The sequence below is a fragment of the Schistocerca piceifrons genome, chromosome 9 (genome assembly GCF_021461385.2).
Source record: "Schistocerca piceifrons isolate TAMUIC-IGC-003096 chromosome 9, iqSchPice1.1, whole genome shotgun sequence".
NCBI classification, from domain to species: Eukaryota; Metazoa; Arthropoda; class Insecta; order Orthoptera; family Acrididae; genus Schistocerca; species Schistocerca piceifrons.
The window spans coordinates 198612049-198633137 of record NC_060146.1 but is presented as its reverse complement, the minus strand read 5'-3'; the positions used below and the strand labels follow the sequence as shown (position 1 = coordinate 198633137).

Sequence of the window (21089 nt, the reverse complement as noted above, 5' to 3'; positions counted from 1 at the left end):
GGCTGTGTTCCTCCCAAACCCCCCCCCCCCCCATTCCCTCTTCCACCCCTGCCACTCCTTAACGCCAATTCACACTGGCCGTCACATCGCGGTGTGTTCACACTGTCTATCATGTCAAATCACATTAATTCTCTTAACCCATTACTGAACAGTGAAAGTGTTGTTACGAGTTATCATCTGTGACACACGACGTCAGAGTATAGTTTCGGAATTGAGGAACTAACAACAATTAAGTTTATTAATCACCAAAGCAAATCTCATAACATATGTCCTCCATAACTTTTTGCGTAGTGAAGTGCTGAGAATTGAAACAACTTTTCAATACATCAACATTTATTTGCAGGCAAAAACTTATACAAACAATACTTATGAGGGAATAAACAGAGCCTGTTTACCTCATCCACATCTTTTTCTTCCTTACATAACTAATAATGTCACAAACGACTGTATTTTTCTCCTTCACTTGCGCTGACTTTTTCACTTATAATGTTATTCAATGACAATTGCTTCATTAACTTGTGTTCTTATTTGTATACAGTATGGATGTCAGATCTGTTTGTTATTGGAAAACCTAAATAATTTTTCAAACAATGTAAAATCCAGGACAGAATAACAATAATATTATAAAAAGGACAGATTGCTACTCATCATACATGTTGAGGAAACAAAAGCCATGGGTTATCTCCTAATATTGTGTTGGACCTTAGTCCAGTACAGTGCAGCAACTCGACGTGGGATGGACTCTGACAAGTTGTTGGAAATCCCCTGCTGCCTTTACAGCCGTCCATGATTGTGGAAGTGTTGTCAGTGCAGGATTTTGCACGCAAACCGATCTCTCGATTACGTCCCACGAATGTTCGATGGGATTTATGTAAGGAGATCTGGGTGGCCAGATCATTTGCTCAAACCATCCAGAATGTTCTTGAAACAAACCATAAACAATTGTGGCTCAGTGAAATGACAAACTGCATTCGTAAAAATTCCATCATTGTTTGGGGATATAAAGTCCACAAACAGCTGGAAATGGTCTCCAAGTAGCCAAACGTACACATTTCCAGTCAAATATTGGCTCAGTTGGACCAGAGGACTCAGTTCACTCCATGTAAGCACAGCACACACCATTACGGAACCACCACCAGCTTGCACAGTGCCTCTTTCACAGCTTGGGTCCACAGCTTCATGAGGTCTGGCCACACTTGAACTCGACCATCAGCTCTAGCCAACTGAAATTGGGACTCATCTGACCAGGCCAACTGTATTGGTCAAGAGCCAAGGAGAACCACTGCAGGCACTCACGTCAGTCATCTGTTGTCATAGCCCATTAACATCAAATTTTGTTGCAATATCCTAATGGATACATTTGTTGTACATCCTACATTGATTTCTGTGGTTATTTCTTGCAGTCCTGGTTGTCCGTTAGCACTGGCAACTATATGCAAACATCACTGCTCTGTCATCGAGTGAAGACCATCGGCCACAGAGTTGTCTGTGGTGAGAGGTAATGCCCGAAATTTCGTATTCTCGAAACACTCTTGACACTGCAGATCTTGGAATACTAAATTCCCTAAAAATTTCTGAAATGGAACGTCCCACGCATCTGGATCCAACAGCCATTCTGCATTCAAAGCCTGTTAATTCCCGTTGTGTGGCCATAATCACATCAGAAACCTCTCCACATGAATCACCCGAGTACAAATGACAACTCTGCTGATGCACTGCTCTTTCATACCTTGTGCACACGATACTACTGCCATCTGTATACGTGCATATTGCCATCCCATGACTTTTGTCACCTCAGTGTGAAGGAGACATTGACTCACACACAGGCACAACAAAAAGATTGTTATAAAAATTATCCATTACATCTTGTGTAGTGGTACAGCAACCTTCTATGGCTATTATTTAAAAAAACAATTGTAGGTTGCACAGTATTCTTTATTAAGTTAGGAACAATGCATTTCACCCAGATAGGGCATCATCAGGTCGTTATAAAACCAGAAAATTCTCTGCCAAAAAGCATACATCAAGAAGATAAGACACCAAATAAAACATACTAAAAGCCTGTCATTGTATCCATGAAGTTGCCTTTCAATACATTTTATCTAGTATCTTGCCTCCTTGACAGATGCTTTTTGGCAGAAAATTTCTGATTTTTTTTTAACACAACCTGATGATGCCTTATCCAGGCAAAATGCATTGTTCTTAAGTTAATAAAAGTACTGTGCAACCTACAACCATTTTGTAAACAGTAGAAAGACTTGTCATACATTTCAGCTTCCCGCCAAAAGGTCTTCTTCTAAAGTAGAAAACACACACTTTCTATCAGCAGGATGGGTTTCACTAGACATGGCCTGCACCTCAACAGGTATGGGAAGGGGAGGTTGGCAAAACTTACAGGTGACAGCATAGGTGGGGGTGGTGGGATCACTCGTGGGAAAATTCCGGTAGTTGTGGGTGTTAGAGCTGTATCTTTTTTAGATTGAAGTCAGCTGATAGGTATTCCTGCTTAAGGGAAGTCACTCTAACAAAGAAACCACTTTCTACAAAGCTTGGGTATCCGATTAATGAGGGAATTAGAATATTTCATCAAAATATACAAGGTATTAGAGATAAAGTTAGTGAACTGCTTATAGATGTTGACTCTGAAATTATTGGTATATCTGAACACTTCTTAAATAAGGAGATAATTCAGAGGCTTCCTTTACCAGGATACAGGTTGGCTGGCAGCTTTTCTAGGAGCTCTTTGCGGTGTGGGGGAGTAGCCATGTATGTGAAAAACGGTATCCCATTTGAGTCAATTGATGTTTCAAAGTACTGCACCGAAAAGGTGTTTGAATGTTGTGCAGGTGTGGTTAAATTTAGTGGAGCTAAACTTCTTACTGTTGTTATTTATAGATCCACAGAATTCAATTTCACAACATTTTTGCTAAAGCTAGAGGAGGTTCTTGGTTCACTTTATAGGAAATACAAAAAGTTAGTTATATGTGGTGACTTCAATATTAATTGTGTAAGTGATTGTGCAAGGAAAAGGATGCTGGTAGACCTCCTTAATTCATATAATCTTATGCAAACCGTATTCTTTCCAACAAGAGTGCAAGGGAACTGTAGAACAACCATAGACAATATTTTTGTTCATTCGTCATCATTAGAAGGGCATTCTGTTAGCAAAAAGGTGAATGGCCTTTCAGATCATGATGCACAAATTTTAAGTCTAAAAGATTTTTGTGCTGCAACACATGTTAAATATAGTTACCAACTTTTTAGGAAAGCTGATCCAGTTGCTGTACAAACTTTTGTAAACCTTATCAAGGAACAAGAGTGGCAAGATGTTTATAGTGCTGATACAGTAGACGATAAATATAATGCTTTCCTCAAGACTTTTCTCGTGCTCTTTGAAAGTTGCTTTCCGTTAGAACGTTCAAAACAGGGTACTAGCACAAACAGGCAGCCTGGGTGGCTGACTGAAGGGATAAGAATATCTTGTAGAACAAAGTGGCAATTATATCAAAACGTTAGAAACAGTCAAAATCTAAATGCAGCAGCCCATTACAAACAGTATTGTAAGGTGCTTAAAAAAGTTATTAGGAAGGCAAAAAGTATGTGGTATGCAGATAGAATAGCTAAGTCTCAGGATAAAATTAAAACCATATTGTCAGTCGTAAAGGAAGTGGCTGGTCTGCAGAGACAGGTCGAGAATATAGAATCAGTGCGTAGTGGGGATGTCCGTGTTACTGATAAGTCGCATATATGTACAGTACTTAATAATCACTTTCTGAATATAGCAGGTGAACTAAATAGAAACCTAGTCCCAACAGGGAATCATATAGCGCTCTTAGAAAAAAGTGTTCCGAGACTGTTACCTGAAATGCTCCTCCATGATACTGACAAGAGGGAGATTGAGTTAATAATTAAATCACTAAAGACCAAGAACTCTCACGGATATGACGGGGTATCTAGCAGAATACTGAAGTATTGTTCCACGTATGTTAGCTCAGTACTTAGCCATATCTGTAACTTTTCCTTTAGGAGTGGTCGGTTTCCTGACCGATTAAAGTACTCGGTAGTGAAGCCACTTTATAAAAAGGGAGACAGGGATAATGTTGACAATTATAGACCTATTTCTATGCCATCGGTGTTTGCTAAAGTTATCGAGAGGGTTGTATATACAAGGTTACTGCAGCATTTAAATTCACATAATTTGCTGTCAAATGTACAGTTTGGTTTTAGAAATGGCTTAACAACTGAAAATGCTATAGTCTCTTTTCTCTGTGAGGTTTTGGACGGATTAAATAAAAGGTTACGAACGTTAGGTGTTTTCTTTGATTTAATGAAGGCTTTTGACTGTGTTGACCACAAAATATTACTGCAGAAGTTGGAACATTATGGAGTAAGGGGAGTAGCTTACAATTGGTTCGCCTCCTACTTTAAGAACAGAAAGCAGAAGGTAATCCTCCGCAATATTGAGAGTGGTAATGATGTTCAGTCCCAATGGGGCACTGTTAAATGGGGCGTTCCTCAAGGGTCGGTGCTGGGGCCACTGCTGTTTCTTATTTATATAAATGATATGCCTTCTAGTATTACAGGTGATTCAAAAATATTTCTGTTTGCTGATGACACCACCTTGGTAGTGAAGGATCTTGTGTGTAATATTGAAACATTATCAAATAATGTAGTTCATGATATAAGTTCGTGGCTTGTGGAAAATAATTTGATGCTAAATCACAGTAAGACTCAGTTTTTACAGTTTCTAACTCACAATTCAACAAGAACTGACATTTTAATCAGACAGAATGGGCATGTTATAAGCGAGACGGAACAGTTCAAGTTCCTAGGCGTACGGATAGATAGTAAGCTGTTGTGGAAAGCCCATGTTCAGGATCTTGTTCAGAAACTAAATGCCGCTTTATTTACCATTAGAACAGTATCTGAAATAAGTGACATTTCAACACGAAAAGTAGTATACTTCGCATATTTTCATACGCTTATGTCATATGGTATTATTTTTTGGGGTAATTCTTCTGATTCAAAAAGGGTATTTTTGGCTCAAAAACGGGCTGTTCGAGCTATGTATGGTGTAAGTTCGAAAACCTCTTGTCAACCCCTATTCAATAGTCTGGGAATTTTGACATTGCCCTCACAGTATGTATTTTCTTTAATGTCGTTTGTTGTTAGCAATATTAGCTTATTCCCAAGAGTTAGCAGCTTTCACTCAGTTAATACTAGGCAGAAATTAAATCTGCATGTGGAATGCACTTCCTTGACTCTTGTGCAGAAAGGAGTGCAGTATTCTGCTGCATCCATTTTCAATAAGCTACCACAAGAGCTCAAAAATCTTAGCAGTAGCCCAAACACTTTTAAGTCTAAACTGAAGAGTTTCCTCGTGGCTCACTCCTTCTATTCTGTCGAGGAGCTCCTGGAAGAGCTAAAAAATTAAGCAAATTCCAGTGTTACATTCTTGATTTTCTTTATTTAAACTAATGATTTGTCGCCTGAATATGTTTCTTATATTTCATTTTATCTGTTTCTACAATCGTGTTATAATTTCATGCATTGACTCGTTCCATGACCATGGAGACTTCTCCTAAATGTGGTCCCACGGAACAACAAATAAATAAATAAATAAATAAAAATAAACAAGCACAATTCACACACACATGACCACTGTCTCTGGCTGCTGGGGCCACATTGCTTATGGCAATCCCACCTGCCAGTAAAGACTCCACCACTGTGGTTTTGAACCACAAGGATTACCTGGCAGAGGGACTCTGTCAGCTATCGGATTCCTACAAACCTTGTCATAGTGACCCCATTCCGAAATCCAACAGCATTCCCAGTTTCTCCTTAAATCTTTAGTCCCACCATAGAACCTCTCCCAAGTATCTCTCTCCTCACCCATACCACTCCCAGCACTCTTAACTTCTACATGCTTTCTGAAATTCATAAACCCAACTGCCCAGAGTAACCTATTGTGCCCCCTCTAAGAGAATCTCTGCTCTTGTGGGGGCAGCACTTTCAGCTAATTTCCCTGTAGCCTACCCTCCTACATAAAATACAACTACCATTTTCTCCACTGCCTCTCCACAATTCCTGTTCTTTTACCATACGGTGCCTTGTTCACAACTACTGATGCCATCTTCCTCTACACTAACATCCTTAATGTCAACAGCCTTGCCCTTATTAGACACTACCTTTCCCAACGCCTGACTGATTTCAAACTTACACCCTCTTTCCTGGTCACCGTGACCAACTATATCTCCACATACTTTTTTGTACTTCACATTTGGAGGCATTACCTACAAACAACTCCACGGTGCAGCAATGGCCGCCTGCATGGCAGCATCCTGCGCAAACCTATTCGAGGGCCATCTAGAGGAATCCTTCGTAAACACTCAGAATCCCAAAACTCTCAACAGTTTCAGATTCATTGATGACGCCTTCGTGAATTGGGCTGGGGGTGCTGACACCCTCTCGACATTCCTCCGGAACCCCAATATCATTGCTTGTCCCCTGGTCCCACTATATTGCAACAAGCCACCTTCCTTGATGCTGACCTCCACCTCAAAGAAGGCTATATCAGTAACTCAATCCATATAAAACCAACCAACCACCAGCAATACCTCCACTTTAACAGCTGCCACCCATCCCTTCATACAGCATAGCCACTAGTGACTGTAGCAATTGTAGTAAAGAGTAGTTCCCCTCTCACTGACTGAAATTACCTCACAACCATATACAAAAACAGATCTCCTGTGGCTTTCCCTCCAGTCACCTACCACCTCTCGCACACCCACTGTCTTCCCACAAAGGTGCACTCTACTCATGACTAAGTTCCACCCAGGACTGGAGCAAAGGAATCACATTATTCGCTAGGATTTCAAACACCTCTCATCATGCCCTGAAATGAGATATATCCGACAAACTATCCTTCCCACTCTTCCCGTAGTGGTATTCTGCTGTCCACTGAATCTACACAATATCCTAGTCCATCCCCACTTCACCCCCACTCCCAACCCCTTTTCTCATGGTTCATATTCCTGTAACAGACCTACATGCAAGACTGCCCCATGCATCCTCCCATCACCTGCTCCAGTCCAGTCACAGGCATCATCTATTCCATCAAAGGCTACATGTGAAAGCAATCATGTGATCTATAAACCAAGCTGCAACCACTGTGTTGCATTTCCCTGCCCCTACTCAATTACACAGCCTTCTATTCCACCAACACACCTACTAGCCTTTTCCTCTTCCTCCCTTTCTGCCCCTCCCTCCCAAGCCACTCAACTGCACCTAGCAGTGCTACCCCATCGCCACCATGTCCCTGCATTCTCCCACAGTCAGAACTACACCGACCCCCCCCCCCCCCCCCCGTCCCTGCCGCCACAGCCACTAATCCCCACCACTCATTGCTTCTTCCATCGAGTGCAGTTGCTGTATGCAACCCGGCCTCTGCAGCCAGAGACAACCGTCGTGTGGCTGTGTGCTTGTACGCTTTCTACTTTACAAGAAGGCCTTTGGGCTAAAAGCTCAAACTTTCTTCCGGAGGAACCTTGATGTGAAATGAATGTTGGCTGACTGATTGTGTGAAAACTGTCATTTGAAATGCATTCTGGAATGGTTAGAGGTGATGTGACATGAAGTGAAGACCAGTGCAAATTGGTCTTTATTTCTTCTATTATTACTTCCTTTTCTACCCAAATAGCAAAATCCAGCAGCTACTCCCCCCAGAGTATTACTTCATTTAATTTGACTACAGGCCATAAATTTCATTTTCATCTTGTAGCCTCTTTATCAAGATACTACCTGTTCTGACCAACTGCTTTTCCATGTCCTTTGCTGTTTCTGACAGAACTACAATGTCACTGCCAAACCTCAAAGCTTCTATTTCTTCTCGGTGAACTTTAATTCCTCTTCCTAATTTCTCCTTGGTTTCCAGTACTACTTGCTCTCTGTACTTATTGAATAACATGGGCATAGGCTGGTACTCTAACCCACTAGTCTCTCAATTACTGCTTCTTTTGCATTTACTTCAACTGTTGCAACTTCAGTATGATTTCTATACAAGCTTTTGCTCACTGTATTTCATCCCTTGCAACTTCAGAATTTCAAACAGTGTAGTGAGTAATTAATCATTATGAAAATAAAGATTATAATAACAACAATAATAATAATAAAAATAATTCATACTAACTTCAGATTAATTATCTCATACAAACAACCATCATCTGGCAGTGCTTGCTGATTGGAAGCTTCCTCACATTCTGCCCATCCATTGCTTTGTGAAGTGTTCTTGAGTGACATATGAGAAGAATGTCCACTGTCACCACTTTCAGAATGATCTGTATCACTCACTCCATTCATTCTATCAGAAGATAAGTCATAAGTCATTTCTTGCAGTGCTTCATGCAGCGCTCTCTGCAGCGCTTCTTGTCTAGTCTCATTTGGCCTCGGAGTATTTCCAATGGTGTCACCTGTTATCTTACTATTTGTATCACTCACTGATTTTTTTTTATTTGAAGGTCGGCCACACGTCTTTTTCTGCGGCACACCCTTTTTACTTCCATTCGTCCTCTGTGTATTACCAATGGAGTCAACTGTTCTTTTACCACCTGTATCACTCACTGCACATATTTTATGAGAAGACTGGTCACAAGTGATTTCTTGCAGTTCTACCTGTTTATTTCCATTTGACATTGGTGTATTTGCAACCGAGTCAACTGTTTCTACACCACGTGGGTATGGAGCAACATAGATTGCTGGAGGCACGTAAATTTCTGGTTCATATATTACCTGAACATCTGGATCTTCTGGGGGAAGGTAAATTACCGGTTCTTCTTCTGATGGGATGTAAATTACCGATTCGGGGCTACTCGATCGAACTGTCACGACATCTACTACTTCATCATCAGAGATTTCCACAGGTGAGTCTCTATGTAAGGTACTTGGAGCTGGTGCATCTTTGGTTTTGTCACCAACACCTTTGTTGCTGTAGTCAGCTTCCCGTTCCCCATTCCTCTGGGTCGGTGGGATAGTTTCCTCACTAATAGCATCTAAACGTGCCTGGTCCTCCACATAAATAACTTTAACTTTGCCTTGAAACCACGCTCCAAAATGTGTGTCCAGAAAGTCAACGTACTCGCCAACCTGCAAACAAAAAGAGGAAAACAAGTTCAGAATACAGAACTACAAAGTGATATTAGGTGAGACCAGACTACAGTGATCACACAACCACAGCCCAGAAAATGAACCGAGCGAGATGGCGTAGTGGTTAGACACTGGACTCGCATTCGGGAGGACGACGGTTAAATCCCGCGTCCGGCCATCCTGATTTAGGTTTTCCGTGATTTCCCTAAATCACTCCAGGCAAATGCCGGGATGGTTCCTCTGAAAGGGCACGGCCGACTTCCTTCCCCATCCTTCCCTAATCCGATGAGACCCATGACCATGCTGTCTGGTCTCCTTCCCCAAAAACCAGCCAACCCACCAGAAAATGAACTGTCAACAATTTGATCAATAATACTCTTAATCAATCAGCAGTAGCGCACTGTAAGCCGGTAATTCAATAATTACAGCGCTATACACATTTTCATTAAAAAAAATACCAATTCTATTAGTTAACCAAAACATATCGAAGTTTACTATGTAATCTTTAGGTGGTAGCTGCTCATTTTGCATTGCTTTACATTCAGTTTGTGAGCAACAAGAAGTTATCGTGGATGGACAAAAATGTTTTCAGTCGTCTTTTGCAGTTTTATCTACATCGAAAAGTTTATTCATATTTTTGCTAAACATTTCTCGTTGCTGCCAGTGTACACACAAATCATGACCCTTTACTGTTTTTTCAGAAAAAAATAAAGCTAGCATGAGCTATATGAAGTTAGTTAAAGTCAATTTCAATGGGGGCGGGGGGTGACATAGCAAACGACATACCTGACAACAGATAAAAGTGGTGAATGAGTATTTGATTTGCTTCAAACATGGCAGACACATATACTCACTCTACGAAATTTAAACTCGTTGGTTGAGCCTAATACTAAATCAGTGCAACCAACAAAATGGTTTCAGTGTACGACAAGTGAAGAATGGGATCATGATTATTGTGCAAATATTGATGAGTATTGCATTTGCAAGAACTGCAGTTGCGATGTGATGATGAAATTTATGTTAGTGTATCAGAAAAAGCGATCTTGAACATTTGAGATTATCAGTAACTTGTTGATTCCTGAAATAGTCAAGATGGGGACAAATGATCTAAATATTTTACAAAAAGTTTAAAAAAATTGTCCTTAAAATCTTTTAATAGTCAAGATCACAAGTAAACAACAGTATGTAAATAATATTATTTAATTCCAATATTGACTATTAAAAACTTTATTAAGGAAAATTTTTAACTTTCTGCATCAGTAATTTCTAAAAACAAAACATTGATATTGATAAATTATTTGTAAGAGAAAACAACAACTATATAATACTTTTTATCAATACTTAATGGGCTACACAATGTATAACAAATTACCCCACATACTGTACCACCATGTCCCACTGTGTGTAAACTGTTACAGAGTGCATGACCAAAAATAATATCAAGTCAGTGATATTCTTGATAGCCGAGCATAAAAAACACCTCTAAAACCTTCTTGTACAAAAACATTATCAGAAAAAAATTTTCAGCAACTAGCCTTAGACTCCCCTATTTCTCTGCATACTACCCTTTCATTAGTATGGCTATTCCTTGTCTTAGTAAATAACAATAAAATCTCACTGGACAAAATATGAGTCACGTCCCTAAATGAGCACAAAGATCATATTGCAGCATCACGCACTACTGGTCAAAAGTTTTCGATCACCCACGAAAGAAAACTGTATATTTTATTTCAATATACAAACACATCATACAAACTAAAAAGACCAACAAAATAAATATTTTCCCCCTCTACATCTAGTACAATACGGCTTCACGAACTCTTGGCATTCTGGATATATGATTTTGTAGCATTTTTTGTAGCTATTGCAACCGAACACGTCAATGAATTATTCCATAGATCTTCAAATATCAGATGACCTGAGTTTTCTGACCTTCCTGGTAAGTTCAGCCCACAAGAGTTCAATGGGATTTAAGTCAGGTGACCGAACTGGCCAAATCCTATTCTTCAGACCCTTTTCTATCAACATACACACTGTACAATTTAGAAGCATGTTTGGGATCACTGTTCTGAAGCAGAACAAACTCATGACTAATAATTCTCTTACCAGATGGAAAACCATTGTTGATCAGTGTCATGTGATACCCTTCCTTCTTTAATGTTCCATTAATTCTCACTAGATCAACTCTGTCACCCACAAAACATCGCTAAACCGTGACTAGCCCTCCACCGTCCTTCACCATTGGTGTCACACACTGATTCTTCACGCGTTCTCTGCAAAGTCAACAGACAGACATTTGATGACGGCTTCCAAATATCTAACCTAAATTTGTCCATGAATAACACCTTAGGCCACTGCTGTACACTCCAGTTTTTATGTTGCTGTGCCAATGCAATTGTTTCATCTTATTTTGTTTGAATAACAAAGTTTTTTTTTCCAATATCCATCCCTTTAAACCTTGCTCACAGAGACAGCATTGCATTGTTGAGACAGAGACTGAAACTGCTTGCATACTACTTACTTCCTCAGGAAATTCAGGTGCAGTGCAAGTCCTCTGACATTTACTCTGTATACATATGAACCGGTCTTCATTGTACGGTGTTACTCGCTGTCTTCAAATCATGAAACACTTGCATTGGCACCAGTTTGCTTGAATTGCTGCAATGTGCACACCCCTGCAGATTTGGATGGTTGGTCGATTCGGGTTGAGGGACCGAACAGCGCAGTCATTGATCCAATCAAATCAGGGAAGGATGGGGAAGGAAGTTGGCCATGCCCTTTCAAAGGAACTACCCCAGCATTTGTCTGAAGCAATTTAGGGAAATCACAAAAAACCTAAACCAGGATGGTCGGATGAGGATTTAAATAATCGTCTTCCCGAAAGCGAGTCCAGTGTGCTAACTACTGAGCCACCTCATTTGGTTGCAGATTGGGCTATGCCAACTTTTGTTCCTATTGTCTTACTAGAATAGCCTTCCTGATGCCAATATACAATTACAGCATGTTTTTCAGTTCCAGTCTCCTGTTAGGACGTAATATGGTAGGATTCTGATCAGGTATACAAACACTGTCAGATGCATACAATGTACTGTAAACTAAAGCAAACTGATTTATACAGTATAATGAATGAGGCTTGTTTCAATTGAGCCGACTCACATAGAGATACATCAGTGTTGTTGTGGGTACTCTTTAGTACCACTCTAGGCAAAAGCCCTTCAAATACACAACAGGGGTGCTTAGTCTTTACATGTTTATACTTATTTTATTATCAGAATGCAGGTATGAAGTAATTTTCAAAACGAAATCCCTCTTAAGCACAAATCCATAGTTGTGATAGGTGATCAAAAACTTTTGACTGGTAGTTTAGATGGTACAGAACTGGCATCAGGTTGTCACTTGAATTTGAGTCAATAATGACCACAGAGGAATGGCATGCAACAGTATAGTAACTAGACTGGCTAGGAAAACACACAATACACCTTTACTTACATTTTCAACCAACTACGTTTCTATCACCTTCAAAGCAATTCCCTTGTGTCTGCAAACACTTATTCCACCAGTGCTTCCATTGTCGGTAGCATCTCTAGAACTCATCTTCTGGCAAAAAATGGTGCCCTTTAACGACTGTCTTTCGGGAACAAATAAAGTATGACATGGGGCCATGGTAGCACTGCAATGGACTCTGATGTCAAAAACTGCCCAATAGATAATGCAGTATAGGACAGTTCATTATCATGAAGTGGGTTCCAATCATTAGTCATGTGTCGACGAACACAATAGACCCATTTTCAAAGTCTGTTGAGAATTTCTCAATTGTAGTATTGGTTTACTATCTGGAGATGAGGTAGCCTCTCTTTGGGCACAACGCCCATGGATTCAAAGAAACACACAATCACACATTTCACCTTCGACTTGGACATGCACGCTTTCTTTGGTCTCCACAATTCCTTCAAACATCACTGCCAACTTTGACTTTTAATCTCGGGGCAACGATTTTCATGGTTAACATTTGATCAGCTCATACAGCTTCACTTGCCCCGGTTCTGCTGTCATCCGATCATGCTTTTGGCAGTTGTCCACTGCGATGTTCATCTTAGACATTGGCTCTGTCTTCAGAAAACATTTTTTGCCAGTGAAACACTTGTGCCCTTGATAAAATCTCACTTTCCAAAGCCAATTCTGCATTTGTGCTATAGATAGTTTTGACACTGAATCTTTTATTTGTAAGATTGAGATGAGACTAGAAATTTGGGTGGTGGTGGTTGTTGGGATGTTTAAGGGGGACTAAACAGCGAAGGTCATCAGTCCCCCATTCCAAAAACAGGCAATACATAAATTCGCGGAGCAGGTAAAACCCCAAGGGGAAGGAGACTCCCCCCCAGGCACTAAAAGAACACAAATTAGGCAATGAACACTACAGACAAGAAGAGTACAGATAAACACCAGACAGAAAGAAACAGAGGAAAAGAAGAAGGCCGGAGACTGGTTGACTGACCACGAAAACAAAAAAAAAGGGAAAGAGTCAACCATCTTACGACACACTAAAATCTGCAACCAAATATGAGAGACTCGAGGACAAGAGACACAGAAAGGGAAAGGTGCAGGACCTCCCTAAATGGATCCATAAAAAGGACTACCACGGATAAAATTTAAAACGTCATCAGCCATGGAGGCATCGTTGCATAAAGCCAAAGGCAAAATGCCCGGGAGATTAAAAGACTGCCGGAGGGTGCGCAGTCGGGGACACTCCAACAAAATGTGGGCGACCGTCAGCCGGGACCCACACCGACACAGGGGGGGATCCTCCTGACGCAAAAGATGGCCGTGCGTCAGGTAGGTATGGCCGATGCGGAGCCGACACAGGATGACAGAGTCCCTGCGAGAAGCCCGCAGGGAGGAGCACCACACATCGGTCGTCTCCTTGAGACAGCCCGCAGTTTATTCGGGGATGTCATGTCACGCCACTCAGCAGTCCACATCCCAAGCACCTTACGGCGCAACACCAGCTGCTGATCGCGAGCCGTGAGGCCGATCTCCAAAGCTGGGGCGTCGATCGCCCCTTTGGCCAGCCTGTCAACACGTTCATTCCCCGGGATGTCAACGTGACCTGGCGTCCAAACAAAGACCACTGAACGACCAGAGCGGGTAATGACGGAAACAGACTCTTGAATAGAGGACACCAGAGGAGAAGAGGTATAGCAGCGGTCGATGGCCTGGAGGCTGCTCAGGGAGTCACTACAGATGACGATGGACGTACCTGAGCAGAAACGCATATGCTCAAGAGCGCGCAATATGGCCACCAGCTCTGCAGTAAAAATACTGCAGCCAGCCGGCAAGGAGCGCTGCTCAACATGGGCAGCGTGAGCAAAAGCGAAGGCAGTGCGACCATCAACCAGGGAACCATCAGTGTAGACAGCCTCACAGCCCGAAAATGAGGCGAGGAGTGCAAGAAAACGGCGACGGAGGGCCACAGGCGGAACTGAGTCCTTGGGTCCCTGTGCCAAGTCCAGACGGACGGACGGCTGGGGCAAACACCAAGGAGGCGTAGTTGCACGGACCCGGAAGGGAGGCAGAAGAGGGAATGACCCTAGTTCCGACAGCAGGGATTGGACGCGGACAGCTATGGGAAGCCCAGACCTAGGTCGCCTGTCTGGCAGATGGAGGACCATGGCAGGGAAAAGCAGGCGACAATTGAGATGGCCCGGCGAGCAATGCACGTGGACAGCATAGTCAGCGAGCAGTCGATGGCGGCGAATCCGCAGCGGGGGAACCCTGGCCTCCACCAGTAGACTATCCACGGGGTTCGTACGAAAAGCGCCAGTTGCAAGCCGAACCCCACAGTGGTGTATGTGGTCTAACAACGTCAACACTGAGGGTGATGCAGACCCATAGGCCAGGCTCCCATAATCAAGCCTGGACTGCACAAGGGCTCTGTATAATCGCAACTGCGTGCAGCGATCCGCACCCCAAGATGTGTGGCTCAGGCAGCGGAAGGCGTTGAGGTGCTGCCAGCACTTTTGCTTCAGCTGAGTAATATGAGGAACTCATGTGAGCCGGGCAACAAAGACGAGTCCTAAGAAGTGGCAAGTGTCCACCACTTCAAGCAGGTGTCCGTCGAGGTAAAGTTCAGGATGAGGGTGGACCATCCGATGCCTGCAGAAGTGCATAACTCGAGTCTTGGCCGCAGAGAACTGAAAACCATGAGTCAGAGCCCATGACGCTGCCTTGCGAATGGCTACTTGCAGCCTGCGTTCGGCGACTCCCGTAGTCGTGGAGCTAAAGGAGATGCAGAAGTCGTCGGCATACAAAGAAGGAGACACCGACAACCCCACGGCTGCAGCCAGACCATTAATGACCACGAGAAATAAGGAGACGCTCAACACCGAACCCTGCGGGACGCCATTTTCCTGTGTATAAGATGAACTAGAGGCGGAACCGACTTGCACCCGGAAAGAGTGGCGCAATAGAAAGGTTTGAAGAAAAGCCGGGAGCCGACCACGAAGACCCCACTCATGCAACGTAGCAAGGATGTGATGCCTCCAAGTGGTGTCATACGCCTTCCGCAGATCAAAAAATACAGCAACGAGATGCTGACGTCAGGCAGAGGCCGTACGGATAGCAGATTCCAGCCGCACCAAATTGTCCGCTGCAGACCGGCCCCGACGGAAGCCACCCTGGGATGGAGCGAGGAGACCGCGCGACTCAAGGACCCAACACAAACGCCGCCCCACCATATGTTCGAGCAATTTGCACAAAACGTTGGTGAGGGTAATGGGACGATAGCTGTCCACCGCCAGTGGGTCCGCACCGGGCTTCAAGATCGGGACAATAAGACCCTCTCGCCATTGCGACGGGAACACGCCCTCGCTCCAAATGCGGTTAAAGATGGTGAGGATGTGTCTCTGGCAGTCCCTGGAGAGATGCTTCAGCATCTGCGCATGGATGCAGTCTGGTCCTGGTGCTGTATCAGGGCAATCGGCGAGGGCAGCAAGGAATTCCCTCTCGCTGAAAGGAGCATTGTATTTTTCAGAACGATGCATGTGGAATGATAATGGCGTCTGCTCGGCTCGCTCCTTTAGAGAGCGAAAGGCGGGGGGTAAGTTGCAGTCGCAGAGCTCTGAGCAAAGTGCGCAGCAAGGTGTTCAGCAATGGCGGCAGCGTCCGTGCAGACAGTGCCGTCCAAGGAGATCCCAGGGACACCCATAGGGGTCTCGTATCCATAAATCCGCCGGATCCGGGACCACACAAGCGAGGGGGAGACACGGGAGCCCAAGGATGAGACATACCTCTCCCAGCACTCCTGCTTACACCGTGCAATAAGGCGACGGGCCAAGGCACGGAGCCTCTTAAAGGCGATGAGGGTATCTCGAGACGGGTGCCGCCTATGACGCTGGAGAGCCCGCCTACGGTCGCGAATAGCCTCAGCAATCCCCTGCGACCACCAGGGGACAGCCTTCCTCCGAGGGAGTCCAGAAGAGCGGGGGATGGCAGCCTCGGCTGCCGAAATGATTGACGTGGTTAAGACACGGACCACCTCGTCAATGTCACCCTGTGGGGGAGACTCAATGGTTGCAGCGGAAGTAAAAGCCGGCCAGTCAGCCCTGTGGAGAGCCCAGCGGGGCAGGAGCCCAGAAGAACAACACTGTGGCAGTGACAAATAGATGGGAAAATGGTCACCACCACACAGGTCAGGATGCACTCTCCAGTGGAGGGACGGGACAAGTCCGGGGCTGCAAAGAGAGAGATCGATGGCCGAGAACGAGCCATGGGCCACACTGAAATGCGTGGGAGCACCGGTGTTCAAGAGGCTAAGGTCGAGCTGAGCCAACACATGCTCCACGGCACGACCGCGGTCATCGGAGACAGTCCCACTCCATAGAGGGTTGTGGGCATTGAAATCGCCCAGCAACAAGAAAGGTGGCGGCAATTGGGCGATCAGTGCAACCAGGACATGCAGTGCGACATCACCATCCGGTGGAAGGTAAAGACTGCAGACAGTAATAGCCCTCGGCGTCCACACCCTAACAGCGACAGCCTCTAAAGCCGTTTGTAGAGGGACAGTCTCGCTGTGAAGAGAGTTAAGGACATAGATGCAGACGCCACCTGACACCCTTTCATAAGCCGCTCGGTTCTTATAATAACCCCGATAGCCACGGAGGGCAGGGGTTCGCATTGCTGGAAACCAAGTTTCCTGCAGAGCAATGCAGAGGAAAGGATGAAGGCTGATAAGTTGGCGGAGCTCAGCTAGATGGTGGAAGAAACCGCTGCAGTTCCACTGGAGGATGGTGTTGTCCATGGCTGGGAAAGGCGTGACGGGACTGGCAAGGCAGATTACGCCGCTGGGTCACCTGCTGCCTCCGAGTGAGCACCTGTGCTAGTGCTTTCCACGGCGTCGGAGGGACCGGCGAGATCGAGGTCCTCAGCGGACGCCAGAATCTCCACCTCGTCCTCAGACGCAGAGCTTGTAGGAAGCGGTGGGACGGGTGCCACCGCAATGTCGGTATTCTTGGGGACGTTCTTCTGTTTCTGTGTCAGTTTCTCTCGTTGTGCCTTTGGTGGTTCAGGCTTGGAGGGCTTCACAGGGTCAGTCTCAGGGACGGACGATGACAGTGAGGCCCTACGACCAGGGACCGGTGGTTGTTTGAGCCACTTGCGGGTATCTGCTGTGCCGCTGGTCGGAACTGGCGGAGGGAGGTCCCCAAGGGACCCCTTCCTTGCGAGAGTAGCCGAAGAAGTCTTATGCTTCGCCGGCTGGGAAGGGGGAACTGATGTCCCCATTGGTTGGGGGGTGTTGCTCCTGAAGTAGATGGAGCAGGAGCAACGGGGAGTTTAGTGTCCCCCACCATCAAGGGGGCAGGTGTGGGCCTTCGACTCCGAGAGCTGACTGGAGCTGATGGAACTGTAGCAGGAGTGACAGTTGCGGCATAAGAAGATGTCATATGCACTGGATGAAGCCGATCGTATTTTCGCTTCGCCTCAGTGTACGTCAGTCGGTCGAGGGTCTCGATTTCCATGATTCTCCGCTCCTTCTGCAGAATCGGACAGTCCGGCGAGCGAGGCGGATGGTGCTCACCACAGTTCACACAGATGGGAGGCGGGGCACAGGGATGATAAGGATGGGACGGTCGACCGCAATCGCGACATACGAGGTCGGAAGCACAGCGTGCAGACATATGGCCGAACTTCCAACACTTAAAGCACCGCATCGGGGGAGGGATATATGGCTTGACATCACAACGGTACACCATCACCTTGACCTTCTCAGGTAACGTGTCACCCTCGAAGGCCAAGCTGAAGGCACTGGTGGCAACTTGATGATCCCTCGGACCCCGGTGGACGCGCCGGACGAAATGGACACCTCGTCGCTCCAAGTTGGCGTGCAGCTCGTCATCAGACTGTAAAAGGAGATCCCTGTGGAAGATAATGCCCTGGACCAAATTCAGACTTTTATGGGGCGTGATAGTTACGGAGACATCCCCCAGCTTATTACAAGCGAGCAAGGCCCGCGACTGGGCGGAGGATGCCGTTTTTATCAACACCGATCCGGACCGCATCTTGGACAAGCCCTCCACCTCCCCAAACTTGTCCTCTAAATGCTCTACAAAGAACTGAGGCTTCACGGATATAAAGGATTCCCCATCAGCTCGAGTACACACAAGATACCTGGGCGAATACGGCTCACATGCATTTAATGCCTTTCATTCCTCCCACGGTGTGGCGAAGGAGGGGAACGATTTGGGGTCATAAACGTTACCTTTAAAATGGGCCCTCTAACGCTTAGAGACTGCTGGTGGCTGGCCACCAGCAAAAGAAGATGTGCCACGCTTCATTGCGTGTCATCCGCCCTGATGCCACCTACTCTGACCAAGGGCCCTCCCCACGGGCGCCACCCAGCCACAGCAAAGGCCAGCTGGCAGGATGGCCATTGCCGGGAGTCCCGATGCCCCAGGGAGATGGGCATCTACTCCTTGGCATACGTGGGGAGTTAACAGCGCAGGCATCAGTAGAGCGATCCCTGTGTTGTCAGGGGGCTACAATCAAGAGGGTACATGGCAGCCCCACCACAACGGACTGGCTACCGTGCTGGATTTTAGGTGACACGTCGTCCATGGTTTTCATCTGTGCAGAAACTGGCACTGCTCATCGCATGGCGGAAAGTGCACGCAGGAACGGATCCATGCCCAAGAGATGGAGAGCGGGCAGGACTGCAATGCAACGACGAATAAGCTGGCGAAAGTTCTCAACGCAAGATGGACACAATGCACCAAGTAAGGCGCCCTTCCCCAATCGGCTCGCTCTTCGGAACAATTTAGAAAGATGGAGGTCAAACCCGAGAGGGGACCATCACATAAGGCCGAAACATTTGAGACTCCTTTTAGTCGCCTCTTACGACAGGCAGGAATACCGCGGGCCTATTCTAACCCCCGAACCCGCAGGGGGGCACTAGAAATTTGTGACAGTTCACCTCACTGCTATTCAAATTGCAAATGGGGATTGGAGGGGGAATTGGGGGGGGGGGGGGGTGTAATATGCAGTAGTAGGAATCATGAGTGCCATATAAATGAAATCCAGTTTCAAGAACATGTCCCTCCACATTACTATCACATTCTAAATATTTATAATAATGCATTTTCAGGACACTAGTTGGTTGGGTGATCCACTCCAGTCACAAGAACTTTATAACACAGATGAAGCACTTTACTATCAGGGACAGAAAATTTTTCCTCAAAACCTACTCTCAAACTGAAACAACACAGCTACATCTCCTGCTGCAGCAAGTGATGTTAATGAGTCCAATACGGTAGCATTGTTTTAAGAAATAAACATCTGAAGCAGGCTTCCTACTTTTGGTTTAAAACATATGTAAACTGAATTTGAGTTTATAACAAGGTTCTTTTCAAATAAAAACTGAAACGTCACTTCTAACTATAACTTTCAGCTACAGCTGAAACTGTAAATATTACTGCAAACAACAAATAATTAGATGACTTTCCTTAAAACAGCGTCCTTTTTCTTCAGTTCATTTTGGGAGATCTCCACTAATTTGTCAAATTAATATACTGACACACTCACGAAAATGAAGAATCTAACACTGTAATTTCTTAAATAATTGTAGAGTGTGAAATAACCAATTTACATCATGATCATCAATTAATGGATGAACCAAGTCACACACAAAGCTACTAGATCTTCAACTGTGCACAAACTTATAAATTCCTCAGGTGTCTTGTAACACCAGACTGCAGTGTTGCTGTAATGTTCCCAGTGTGGTGGGGCCCTAAGCAATCTAAGAATAATGATTGGGTCAGGCTGGATGTGGTACATCTTGAGAAACTTGTGAACTCATGTATTCGCTGATTTGAGACCATCATCAATGCTAGCCTATGTGTTACACGGTACAAATTTTGGGGGTCTCCTTGAGGCCTTCACAGGCCACAATTATCCTCCCTACCTCATCCAGAAACAGAACTCTCATGCTTTATCTCTTCTAGCCACAAATCACAAAGAAGTCCCCCAGCCCCACTCCTTTGCTGCGATTCAGTACAATCTGGGACCGGAGTAAATTAATCATGGTCTCTGGCACCATTTTGACCACCTCTCGTCATGCCCTGAAATGAGAAATATCCTCCTCACTCCTTCGACTGTGGCATTCCACCACAAACCAAACCCAAATAATATCCTTGTCTGTCTCTATTTCAACCCTGCCCCTACAGTTAATATCCCTCCAAGAGACCTACATACAAGACCTGTCCCAGCCATCTTTCCATTACCACCAACTCCACAACTGCCATCAAAGGCAAGACTGCCTGTGAAAGCAGCTACAACATTACCAACTTATCAGTAAACAGTGTGCGAAATTCTATGTGGGCACAACCACCGACGACCTATCTGTCCTTAAGAATGGCCACCACCAACAGCTTATCCTTTTCTCTTATAATATCCTGCAA

General features: G+C 44.9%; 1 protein-coding gene across 1 annotated transcript in view; it reads right to left on the bottom strand.

Moving 5' to 3' along the window:
- The window catches only part of LOC124717352 (E3 ubiquitin-protein ligase UHRF1-like), a 168114-nt gene that overhangs the window by 110232 nt on the left and 36793 nt on the right, over positions 1-21089 (bottom strand). The window contains exon 4 of the mRNA XM_047244181.1: positions 8189-9141. Coding sequence (XP_047100137.1) covers positions 8189-9141 — 953 coding nt within the window. The remainder of the gene's footprint in view (positions 1-8188; positions 9142-21089) is intronic.